General features: G+C 32.3%; 1 protein-coding gene across 1 annotated transcript; it reads left to right on the top strand.

The window, feature by feature from the left end:
- The first annotated feature begins 8,699 nt into the window (after window positions 1-8,699).
- On the top strand, window positions 8,700-13,093 carry LOC110038987 (cytochrome P450 714B3-like). The gene is made up of 5 exons (XM_020743918.1): window positions 8,700-9,195; window positions 10,759-10,985; window positions 11,320-11,567; window positions 11,876-12,236; window positions 12,574-13,093. The coding sequence occupies exons 1-5, from the start codon at window positions 8,877-8,879 to the stop codon at window positions 12,997-12,999; spliced, it is 1,581 nt and encodes a 526-aa protein (XP_020599577.1). The 5' UTR covers window positions 8,700-8,876; the 3' UTR covers window positions 13,000-13,093.
- The last annotated feature ends 381 nt before the right edge of the window (window positions 13,094-13,474 follow it).

Here is a 13,474-nt window from a genome sequence, read left to right as displayed (position 1 = left end):
AAAGGCTTTTTTTTTTTTTTTTTTTTTTTTTTTTTCTACTTTATATTCAGGAAATTTCTTAAAAATAAAATATAATTTTGATGGTTTTGGCTATGAAAAATGAGTTTTTCTATTTCATTTTTCGTCTTATGATATTTTGAATCTTTTTTAAGCTGAAAGTTCTTGACTTGTCCTGAGAAAGTTCTTGATTTTCAAAAATGATCAAAATATTGCTATATATTAAAGGAAAAAAATATTACATGTGCACGGGATCTCCAGCAAAAAACACACGTAATATTTTCCCCTATTAAAAGTGGTCTCTCATATATTCTCTTATGAATCATATTTCCTAGCCTATATCTAAGTTGCTAGACTTTTAATGTTATTTCTAAATTTGTTATCTTTATTGAAAAACCTAAAGTTTTTTTTATAACTTTGTTGTATTTAAATTTAAATCATAGTTTTTAAAGTTTGTTTGAGCTTATGCCTTCCTTTAATTGACAAGAGTTTCCTATATCTAATTGGCGCATACTGTGATTAGAAGATGATTTGAAAATTTTTGACATGTTACAAAAAGGTTTCATTTCCCGACTCATCATCATTTTGCGTATATCCTTCTTTATCATGGTCATTGGTACCATTCCCCTCAATATTCTTATTTTAATTGCATGCTCATTACTTATATCTCACTACTATATGTAAAAGTCATTTTTATACTTTGTTTAATTATGTGTCATATAAACCTCTGCTATTATGATAATATAAGATCATTCATTTAGCTTGACCCTTTTTTCTATGATATCAAAGAAAATATAAATTTTCTTATGATTAAATATATAAGTTTAACTACCCAATGAATTTTACTCATTTAATATACTAGCCATTATTTCTTGCTATATATATTTTTTTATCAATACAAACATATTACATTTTTGTTAATTCTAAGCTATAACAGTTTGTTTTCTATTAGGCTGCAGGCTTTGAAATAAATATGATTGTGATAAAAGAAAAATCAGTGCTTGAGAATAACTCATATTTTTCACTGCACAAAAAAACATTGAGCAAAAGCAAATTTATTTTTCTATAGACATAAAATAAATAACTTAATCCCACAATCGACTATTTAGTATTTATAACTCTTTTTTTGCTTCTTGGAGAAGACAGTTTAAGAATTACTTCTACTTTGTCTAGATTTATTTTGATACCTTCAGGTGTGAATGAAAAATATTTTGATATTGTACTAAATTACATTTAATTGGATTAAGTATAATTTTATATTTTTTAAAAGTAGCAAATGTCTCATTTAAATAAAGTTTGTACTGCTTTGGAAACTAAATTTATAGACTTTAATATCTCATTTTTTTCATTATTTAAAAATATAATTCATCGCCATTTGATAAGTAGCACATTAATTTTATAAATAAAAAGATATTATATTGTAGCAATATAACCATTCATTGTTGATGAATGTTTTCTTCTCACAATCAGAAGGGTAATTTTCATTTGATGATAGTCACATAATGCATTAAGAAAATTCATGATAGAAAAACTAATTGTAAAGTTGACTATTGTAACAATAATTGAAAGTTGATAAGTATCTTCAATTCTAGCTAAGTACAAATTTGAGAAATCAATACTCATCCATCATTCATCATTTAACTTATAAACAATCGCCACATTAAGAATTCACTTTAATCATTAAATCTTTCTGACAATCCCAACATATAAGTGCTTTTGCGTTTATTTACAAATTAGCCCAGCTAGAGTTACGACATGTGATGCTTGAACATTATGTGTATTAGTTAACATTATGAAATTTTCACATTCTCTTTTAAAATATTAGCTAACTCACTCTAATATTTTTATCAAAAGAAGTGTTAATTCATAAGTTTGAGATTTGTCTTTTAGTGACCAATACTTTTTATATCATCTAAGAAGACATTGATCCTAATCGTTAACCAAATTTTTGAGATTAGAAACTCTCTTTTTTGGTATATTTCCTATATCCTTCGAGTAGCGTGCTCTTTATCTTAGAAATTTGACTCTCATTGTCACTACCTAATGTCTAGTTGAAAAATTCATATTTACATGATATGTTGAGACAACTAACTTGAATGTATTCAAATGTAGCTAGCTAAATGTGGTACTATATGTTTTTAGAAAGTTGGCTATAATTAAGCCAGCCTTTGCTAAAAGTCTTTTTTTCTTCCCTCTACATAATGGGTAATGTGATATATTTTTTTATCACTTCTCTTTCTCTTAAAAATTTAAAGGGTTGTCCAATAATTCATAACAAATGAGAAACACCAATGTTCTTCTTCTTAAAAATACTACTGAAAATAATGACATCTCTCAAATTTTTTATATTTAACTTGTCTCTCTGAACTACTTATTTGAGTAAGGATATTGTCGTTTTAATAATTTTAGATCGATGTTATTACCATAATTACATTATTATACATATTGTTATTCAACAAACAATCAGCTTAAGAAAATATGATAGACAACACCTCTATAATTAATTTTCTTAATGGCTGACCAAGTTCGTATTTCCCAACCAAAATCATTTTAGTCTTGCCCACAAAGAAAACTTCTTTAAATTTGTCTAGAATTGTAAGTGCAACTCTAACTATATATAAAGCTTGCGTTGGAATGAATTCTTTTCTAATGTCTTCCATTGGCCCTTTTTCTAGCCTATTTTTTTAGGTATACAAGAATAATTTATTTCAATTATTATTATTATTATTATTTGATGAGTTTTCCCACCAAATTACAAATACCTCAACAAGCCTCTATAATTTGGTGTTTATGATCTTTAAGAAAAGCTCAATACTTTGATGGATCCCTCATCTAAGGACATGCCAATATAAAAATTGGCAAATTGAGATAATTATTTTTCTAAATGGCTTTTATGAACTCAATCATCAAAAATCATTGCAACCTAATGATATGTTTATAAATTTTACATGATGTGCCTCTTAATTATGTTATTTTGTATGTTAATATTATGCTTTAAGGAAGGCTTTAGGGTTGTATTGCAAGAATCAAGTAAAAGGAGCAACCAGAATTCAAAATAAGGAAAAAATGAGCAAACTGGTGTTTTGGCGCCTAGGCGTCAGGAATTGGCTGTTTGGCTGCAGAAACAATCTAGGATGTACAAAACTAGACAACCTGGTAACTCGGCACCGCGAAGGTATCACTTAAGCGTTGGATATTAGACCACTAGGTGCTAGGAGATGCAAGAATTTCGATCAATTCCTGAGCGCACGGATAGTTGGTGTCACAAATATAGTGCCTAGGCGACACGACACTTTATAGAAATAAATACATACGGCACCTTGGCACCAATCATGGCCGCCTAGGCGCCATTACTAGAAATTAGATGGTTCCAGCAATTTGACGTGTCTTTTCATCTGGAGAAACTATTTAAACGATGGAAACAAAGTTTTTGGGGCTTTTCCTTCATTTCTTCTGCAACTTGAAGCATGGAGAACTTGTGGAGAAGGCCAAACGACCTGCAAAGAATCTAAAAGAGAAGAAAGGAGAGAGAGTTTGAGCATACTCACTATTTATGACTTCAATTTGTTTCTGTGTTGGAAAGGAGATAAGTATATTTAAGTGTTCTTTTTCTTTAGATTTCTGGCTAAGACCTGGTGTATGTTGAATTTCTTTAATTCAAAGTTTGATTAGATGTGTTGTGTCATGAGTAGTGAGTAGTTCTTTTTGTTTCTCCCTTAAAATGGAAATTTGGTAAGATAGAATTGGGATTCGCTTGATGATTTTTTCTTATGTTCTCATAAAAGTGTTATGCTAACTCTTGTTCTTAATTTACATCCTACCTGACCAGTAGGATAGTTAAAATCTATCATGAACTCTAAGATGCAAAATAATAAAGTAGAACAAAAAGGGTTAATCACATAAACTCAATGGAATAGAAATATATCCTTTGAGTTTATGCAATCAATGGGGAGATGACGTTGTTTTGACCAAACATGGAATTTAAAGAATTAGACCTATGACAACCATGCTTTTCTAAACCACTAAAAAGGGTTAATCACATAAACTCAATGGAATAGAAATATATCCTTTGAGTTTATGCAATCAATGGGGAGATGTTGTTTTGGCCAAACATGGAATTTATATCCTTTGAGTTTATGCAATCAATGGGGAGATGATGTTGTTTTGGCCAAACATGGAATTTAAACAATTAGACCTATGATAACCATGCTTTTCTAAACCACTTGAAGGGTATAAGAAAGATTGTGCTCCTGATTGACACTAAGCCTTAATCATTTTCTCATTTGTATTTGCCATTGGACCAATTCAAGGGGGAAATCATTCTAAAAATTGACCTTCTTTGAATTTATTTTTACTTGTTAGGATAGACTTACTTTCTTAAAATTAGGATTGAGACACATTTAAACTTGCTAATTAAAATTTTTTAGGCTATGACTAATATTAGTAAACTAGAATTTATTAAAAAAATTGGGTTTATTTCATTCCCTATGGGATCGATAACCAGAACTCTAGACTGGTACTACTGATATGTCATGTATACTTGCATGAGTCACCAGTTCTTCACAGTACTTAGAGTGTGTCACTAATAAGCAACTCAATAATAACAAAATTTTTGTTCTTCTTCTATCTCTTAATTTTAATTTTAAAATTGACTCACTGAATGACAAATTTGATGGTTCTAATAGTGTTCTTATGGACAAGTTAACGTGTTCTTCTCTGTCTTCTAAGATTTTGGTCGACCTATTGTGTGTCTAAAATATTACTAAAAGTTGTATACAACAACAGCATAGCCTTAATTCCACTAAGTGGGATCGGCAATTGAACAAATGTCTCACAATTGTACTTCATAATGTTGGCATGAGAATTGATGAGCTCCAAAGACTCAATCAAAGACCTTGGTTGTTTCATTTAAGTGTATTTCAAAATAACCCTTCCCTCGAACTTTACGTAAGTTCAGCTTGAGCTATAATTAACTTAAAATTTTTTACCTCCCATTGTTTCATCTAGAATCTCAATATGAAGCATTTTAACAACCAGTTTTTGTCTTATCTTATCTTTAATAAGTCCTACAAATTCTTTAGTGACTACTATGCATAACCATATTAAGTTATGAATGCTCATAGAGCTGACTCAGTAAAAATTGTAAGAAATAACTTCCATTTTAAAGCATCATTGGTATTAAGGAACAAAGTCTTCCAAGTAACTATATCATAATCTTCGTTTTTTTGTGAGAATCAAAATATAGAATCTTAAATTTTATAGAAGGTTGTATGTTTTCAATCATTCTTAAGAGGCATTTGTTGATTACGGCTTCTTTTCTAAATTCATCTCTCTACTTTGTCTCATGGAGGACGTGAATCTTCTTTAAATTTAGGTAGTAGATTTCATAATTTGTTCATTTGCTAGGGTGAAAAATAAAACTTTTACACTGTAATGTCTCATTATGACAACAAAATTTGATGACTCTAGCAACTATATATTGGGGGTAGCTTTAGAAATTTGCTCCATGATTTCTTGAATTTATCTTTCTGATCAATTTTTTCTTTCCTTAAGTCTCGAATTTTCATGTTATTTGAGGTCTCTTTGATTTGCTGTAAGATCCTTTGTATGTTCTTTTTAGTTCGTGATATATATTTTAAACACTATATCATTGAAAATGTTGTATCTAAACATGTATGTGTGCTACACCAGACCCTTACTAGCTCATAAAAAGAGTGAAGAGAAAAAAAAAAAGAGATTTAAGAGAAAATATACTAGGATTTTACTATAATATGTCACGTACAAAAAAAATGTGTAACCACATGCTCTCATTCTAACTCCTTAGATATTTGTTTGCGTAGGGGTTTGAATTTGTAAAAAAAGTTATATATTAAGTTACACGAATAAGAAAAATATATAATTCGATACATTCATTGCTCCCAATGAAATATATAAGGCTTGTAGCCTAATTGAGTGATTGCACTGATAGCTGACTTCCTGGTGAGTCGTCGTTCTCCCTCAAACAAATAACCAACTTGGCGGGGAGATCTTAAACTTAGACCACTATACTTGAGCTTTGTAGATTCAACAAAGACATTATGAGTTCAACTTGTCAGATCGAGATTAAGCTAATTTAACTAAACTCAAATAAATTTGACCTAGTCCATACCATCAAACCTTTCAAATAATTAATTGTACAACACTACTTTTCATAATAGGGGCATTTACATGCATACCGTTGAATTTTTACGTATTTAGATGTCTAATATCTAATCACCCATAAAAAAAAAAATAATTGTACAACACTACTTTTCATAATAGGGGCATTCACATGCATACCGTTGAATTTTTACGTATTTACATGTCTAATATCTAATCACCCATAAAAAAAAAATTATCAACATTTTAACTTTAAAAAAAAAAGTAAAACATATATTTTAATGTATAGATAAGATAAAATGTGTGTAAACCTTCCATTATAATCGGATGATAAGTTAAAATATCATTAACACCCTCATCACTTCAAACTTAATCTAAACTAATGTTGTTTGGGGACTCAATCTGCATAAACTTTTGTTTAAAAAAAGAAGAAGAATACTGGGACCATCGGACCCCATCACTTTGGCTGAATTTAAGGGCACAAAGGAACAATTACTGAACTGGTACCTTCTCCACAATAACATATATTATAAATAAAAATTGTGAAAGCAAACAGCATTGTACGATAAATAATTAATATATATTATCCAAAGTACCCGCAGATGGAGCGATTGTCGTATCCGATACCACTTCACTTTTCGCTGGATTGTAATTCGGTTTCATAATAAAAAGCTATTTATTAGTTTGCCAAGCTGGGCTCATTGGCTTGACAAGCTGTACTCGGGAGCTATTTATTGAGTCAAGCCTAACAAACTAACTAACTAACTAACTATATATATATATATATATATTCCTTGAAGTGCAGCTTATTCATATTAGTTGATCGGGCATTTGCTTGTCCGTTGTAAGTCCCTTCTGGTCTAGGTTTGATGTCCCTCGAGTATAGGATGTGGTACTCGAATTCTCAGACTCATGAAAGATGATCAGGGCCTTTATAATAGCCGCTGACGATTCCTTTTAAAAAAATAATATATATATATATCACTTTATATGTACACGATAAAAAATATTTAATTTTTAATAATTAAATTAATCATAGACAGTATAAAATATCAGAGCCTTATTAATACATTAAAGTAAGGTTTTGATGTCTGATTTGTAGATAAATAAGATTTAGGTGGTATTTATGTAAAAGCCATATTTCTTCATAATTATGGCTTCATAACTTCGATCACGGGGTTACATTCACATCAAAATAGGGAACAGAGCCCCGAAATCCCTAATCAAGGGCCTATGGAGAGACCAAGTCAAAATTCATAAAACAATAATTAAATTAATCATAGACAGTATAAAATATCAGAGCCTTATTAATACATTAAAGTAAGGTTTTGATGTCTGATTTGTAGATAAATAAGATTTAGGTGGTATTTATGTAAAAGCCATATTTCTTCATAATTATGGCTTGATAACTTCTATCACGGGGTTGCATTCACATCGAAATAGGGAACGGAGCCCCGAAATCCCTAATCAAAGGCCTATGGAGAGACCAAGTCAAAATTCATAAAACGTTAAAACGGCCGAAAGATATTGGGGCAGGATCCGTACAAAGATGTTGGCTCAAAAGCAGATCTGCAGGCCTTTCACATGAACCCTAAGCCAATGACAGGAGCACAAATAGTTACAGATGCACGTGATCGGTTGCTATAGTTGCAAGTGGACGGTGCGGTCCATAAATGGGGGACCAAATACTTACCAGGAGTTGGTTCTTCGTGAAATATTTAAGTGTCATTTTTATTAAAATGATTCCAGTCGCCGCTCATTTATACTATAGATTATCAATGACATTGTTGTCTATAGTGGGGGAAGTGTTGGTATAACATAGTAGACATTATGCATAAATTACAGATTTCATGAAGAAAGATTCGATAAATCCTGCTTCCCTAATTTACTTCCTACTTGTACGACATAGAACGTAAGTGTCCACACCGGACTCTAAAGAATAAATAAAATATTACATTATAGGTCGCATTGCACGAAACCTGCATACTCACTGTTGATAAGATCCTCAACATGGATATTAGGTGACCAATAAATAGATATTGATGGAGATAGAAGAGTTTTCTTCCTTCTATTGCAAAGGGTTATTCGTCGAGCTTGGTGGTTCAGTTGGGTAGATGTCAACGAGCTCGGTAAAATAGCTTGGTTATTGCGGGCGAGTTGAGTAAAAGAGCATGAGCGAACTAGGGCAGAGGAAAATCGTTTGAAGTTATAGACATAACTCATATGATAGCTGACGAGCTTCAGCATAGGTACTCGTCAGGTCCTTCTAAGAAACAAAAAACCCATAGCATCTCATCTCAAAAAATACAACTAACGAGCATGAACAATTCGGTCAGGGCCAAAACATCAAGTGCATAATCAACAGTCTCAATCCATTCTGCTCATGAGACACATTTAGTGTTTGGGTTATCTATGTTGCTACAACATCAAATAGCACTTAAATTAAATATGCTTTTTTTTATGAAGCATTTCTGTTTCCAAATGCACAAAACATAATAATATAAAATAAATGATAAAGTATTTCTAAAGCCAAACCCATAAAACTACTTTTGTAAAAAAGCGATCCCTTATACAAGCGCTGTCCTTTTACCAGGTTGCACTATTCAGCCGTTACCTTTTCCGGCCTCTCATCTCCACCATGCTGTTCTACATTCATTTAATACATAAAGTACAAAACATCTTTTTTTAGAATGCAGAGTGAAAGTCCGATCCGATGAATATCATATCATTTATACACATCAATGTGTTCTTATGAGGAAGGAGAAGGTAGGGTGGAGTTGGCCATGGAAGCTCTTCTTTATGCTCTGGTTCTACTATTGTGTGGCCTTGCCCTGCACTTCTACTATAATGCATGGATAAGGCCGGAGAGGATTAGGAGAAAGCTGAGGCTGCAAGGCATCGGCGGCCCTCCGCCGGCTTTTCTGCATGGGAATTTGAAGGAGGTGAGGAGGTTTGTGGGGGAGGAGAAGGGGAGGAGAAGGGGAGGAGGGGAGGAGAAGATAAGGCATGATTATAGCTCGGCTCTGTTTCCTTACTTCGACAGATGGAGAAGTATGTATGGTATGCAGGCATTTACTTCTTTTACTTGAAGTTCTTTGGGTTTTTGTTTTTTGGGCTCCCTCTTGTTCTTCCGGCTGAGAAAAAAAATAATATCATTGAAAGGAAAATAAAATTGAGTTCTTAAGATATTATAAATGACGATCAATTTTATATTTTTATTTTTTATTTTATTTTATTTTTATTTGTAAAAATACTCAAAAAAATCTAAAAATTATTTTATGTATTTCCAAATAAGAAATAATAAAATGTAAAAAATTATAAAAAAAATAAATGTGATCTTAAAACTAAAACTAAAATAAAAAATAAAAAATATAAATAAAATGTAAAATTTTCCCCAAACAAACCTACTAACTTAGGTTCAATTTAGCTCTCATGCTTCCCTTTTCTAACATATTCTTCTTCTATCTTTTTCTTATTTATATCTACTTCCTCTTTTTTAATGAGAATCATAGATAAAACTTGATATTTGATATTACATTTCCTCCATTTTCGCTTAAACCATGAATTGAAGATTCTTGACTTAACATGTTTCATGGAGTTGTTTCATGAACCTACAAAAAACCCAAAAAAAAAAAAAGCTTCTTTTTATTGAAAACGACAAGGTTTCCTAAATAAAAGTATACATACATATATATATATATATATATAAGAATTGTGGGTTTGTGTGTAACAATAAAATTAAATTCAAAGGGCTTATCTTAAGTCACTTGAGAGTAGTTGACTTACATTAATATGTTGTATGTCGATGTTCAATGAATTGGCTTAAATTATTATCCTTAAACTTTCTTGCAACCATCATATTATAAGAGACTTGCTAAAATCCAGATATATTTATTTAAAATTTTCTCTCATTTGAACTCATAATGTCGCCATTTAATTTATGATGTTCTCATAACTGCCAAGAAACAAGTTCCTATGGAGGAAATTAATCTAGCAAGGTATCACACATTTGTTCTATTCATTTTTGGAATTTTGTTTGGATGAAGTTAGAGAATTTAGTAGAAGGATATACTATAAATTAAGTGAAGCATATAAGGGAAAAAATAATAATTTATGCAGCTCGGAATCTCAAATTAATCTAAAATTTGATTGTAAATAATCACTTCATTAAATTTACTCGAGTTGATTAATATTATTTATTCTAAAGTTTTTACATTTATTTTTCTTTCAATTATGATTAAATATTCTTTTTTATAGCTTAGATTTCATTACAAGTGTGATTGGGGCAAGCGACACTTGTTTTCAGAAAGCATTGGTTGCAACCTATTTTTGCAACATGATATGACTCAGTGTGATGGATGTTAAGAAGTTGGAGTCAAATTTTTTGAAAAAAGCATTTATAATAATCATCACAGTTTTTTGAACAACTTCTTTTGCAGTAGTTTCACAGTTGATGTTTCAAATTGTTGCAGTTGTCCCAAACAGACCCTAAGTTGTCTGCGAGCAGATGATTGAATTTAGATAGGCTTACTTTTTAAATTTATTGTAAATAAATAGAACACTAATTAAGGATATTTTATATCTAGGATTAATAAGCTTAACGAATGAATTTATATCATGTAGGTCCAATATTTTTGTACACTATGGGAAACGTACCAATGTTGCATGTGAGCCATCCAGAATTGGTGAGGGAAATGAACCTATGCAAATCTCTTGACTTAGGGAAGGCCACTTACCTAAAAAGAACACATGAGCCTCTGTTTGGCCACGGCATTCTCAAGTCTAATGGAGACTCTTGGACTCAACAAAGAAAAATTATTGCCCCAGAGTTCTTCATGGATAAGGTTAAGGTAATTATATCCCATAAATATATAATTATATCCCATATATATATCCCAGAGTTCTTCATGAGCTCCATGGATAAGGATAAGGTTAAGATAAGTATGTATATATATATATATATTCTCTATGAAAGGAATGGCCGGAGCTATTATACAAGCCCCGGTCATCTCTAATTCGCCTAAGAATTCGAGTACCACACCGTATACTCGAGGGGAATCGAACCTCAGATCAAAGTAGACTTACAACTAACAGACAGATGTCCGACCAACTGATCTGAGTACGCGGCACAAATATACATATAAACATAATGTTACATTGAAAAGGGGAAAAAATTTTTTGCAGGGAATGGTTGAATTGATGGTGGACTCTGCCATGCCGCTGTTAAGAACATGGGAGAGAAGAGTTGAGGATGGAGGAGGGACAGCAGAGATAAATATTGATGAGGATCTGAAGAGCTATTCTGCAGATGTGATTTCAAGAGCAAGTTTTGGGAGCAGTTATTCCAAAGGAAAGCAAATCTTTCTGAAGCTTTATGAATTGAAGAAAGCTGTTTCTAAGCCAAATCTCCTCCTTGAAATCACTGGTATAAGGTATCCAGCTCCACTTTTCTTAAAATTACATGGTCGATTTTGAAATAATAATTATCAAATTATAAAAAGATTTACGTACATGCCACTCCATTCCTATGTATGTACTAACCATCTTGCCCATGCATGAAAAGAAGTGTCTATTTTTAAAATGTTAAATTGGTGGTTTAATACAATGGAATTGGGCAGTATATATATATATGTAAATACCCCTAAAATCATATATGATTACAAAAAAATGCACAAAAAAATTAATTTTTACATAAATATACTTGGTTCAGAGTAAAAACCCCTGAGCATGGTATGCACAGGCACATCCCTACGAAAAGCAACCGAGAAGTGTGGAAACTAAACAAAGAGATCCGTTCCCTCATACTCGAGGTGGTCAGAGAGGGAAGCATCAACGAAGGGCGGTGCTCGCCGGAGAACAACCTCCTTCGGGCCATTCTCCGGAGCACCACCGACGCCGGCGGCGGCGATGCGGAGGACTTCGTTGTTGATAACTGTAAGAATATATACTTCGCGGGGCACGAGACCACCGCTGTTGCGGCAACGTGGTGCCTCCTACTCCTCGCCCTCCATCCAGAGTGGCAAGAACGTACACGTGCCGAGGTTAAGGAGCTCTGCGCCGGCAGATCACCTGACGCTAACTCCCTCCTCAAGATGAAAACTGTATGGGGCTTCACATATACAATACCGCACAATTCTTATTTACATAAATACCACTCAAATTCTTATGTATTTATACATATAATATCTAAAGTTCAATTTTTACTCATATACCACCTTATTTAAGCATGAAAATGTGTATTTTATTTTATTTTTAATTTAAAATAATGATATTTTAAATTAAAATATTCATCACCATTTCCATCACACTGGATAATTTTGTTTGCCTTCGATTTATTCCTCAAAAAAACGAGCTTAATTTGAATATAACACATTAACTTTTTTACGAATAAGAAATTGTCCTCGAAGACATAATTTAAGTTTATTTACTTCTGATCAGCTAACAATGGTGATCCAAGAGGTGCTCCGTCTGTATCCACCTGGTCCAGTAATCTCAAGGGAGGCACTCCGAGACATAAAGCTTGGAACCATTCAACTACCCAAAGGCATCAATATCTTCATCCCAGTTCCCACAATGCACCAAAACCACGATACATGGGGAGCGGACGCCTACGAATTCAATCCAAAGAGATTCGAGCACGGTGTCACGGGTGCTTGTAGGCTACCCCAAACATATCTGCCGTTCGGTGCGGGACCTCGAACATGCCTGGGCCAAAACTTTGCCATGGTCGAACTTAAGATCGTCCTCGCTCTCATCCTTATAAAATTTAGCTTCGTTTTGTCACCCAATTATAAGCATTCGCCGATGTTGAGATTAATTGTGGAGCCAGAGCATGGGGTTGGTCTAATTGTTAAGAAGGTTTAGTAGTAGAACTACATTTGTATCAACTCAACTATCCGTGTAGAATTTCATAGTTTAGTACCTGATAATATATCTAACATAAGTTTTTATCTTTTATTTTGAAATCATTTTTGTTATAATCAATCTGTTGGGTCATGTGGTTCAATATCATTCCTTTCTGGCGGAGGGTAATTCTTATATATTTACATATCTAACACCTAAAATTTACTTTTTTTTTACATTTTTTAACACCCAAATCTTTTCATATCAGACCAAAAGTACCACTATTTTACCCTTTCCAAAGTCAAATACAACTTTTCATGTATAAATAAGGTGGAATATATGTAACACGCCCACATTTCAACAAAATGAAAATCATATATTATGAGAAATATTTAAAAAATATATATTATACTACTTGAAAATAATACAAATTAAAAAACAACGAATAATATCAACCCACTGTTGAACATCTCTTTGACTAGGAGCCGGGCGAGCA

This window comes from Phalaenopsis equestris, unplaced genomic scaffold (genome assembly GCF_001263595.1).
Source record: "Phalaenopsis equestris unplaced genomic scaffold, ASM126359v1 Scaffold234658, whole genome shotgun sequence".
In the NCBI taxonomy this organism is placed as follows: Eukaryota; Viridiplantae; Streptophyta; class Magnoliopsida; order Asparagales; family Orchidaceae; genus Phalaenopsis; species Phalaenopsis equestris.
This window is presented reverse-complemented; position numbering and strand designations above follow the sequence as displayed.

Coding starts and splice junctions, on each gene's coding strand:
- LOC110038987 (XM_020743918.1), top strand. CDS start 8,877: ATGTGTTCTTATGAGGAAGGAGAAGGTAGGGTGGAGTTGGCCATGGAA. Junction 9,196..10,758: donor CAGATGGAGAAGTATGTATG/GTATGCAGGCAT, acceptor TATATCATGTAG/GTCCAATATTTTTGTACACT. Junction 10,986..11,319: donor TCTTCATGGATAAGGTTAAG/GTAATTATATCC, acceptor AATTTTTTGCAG/GGAATGGTTGAATTGATGGT.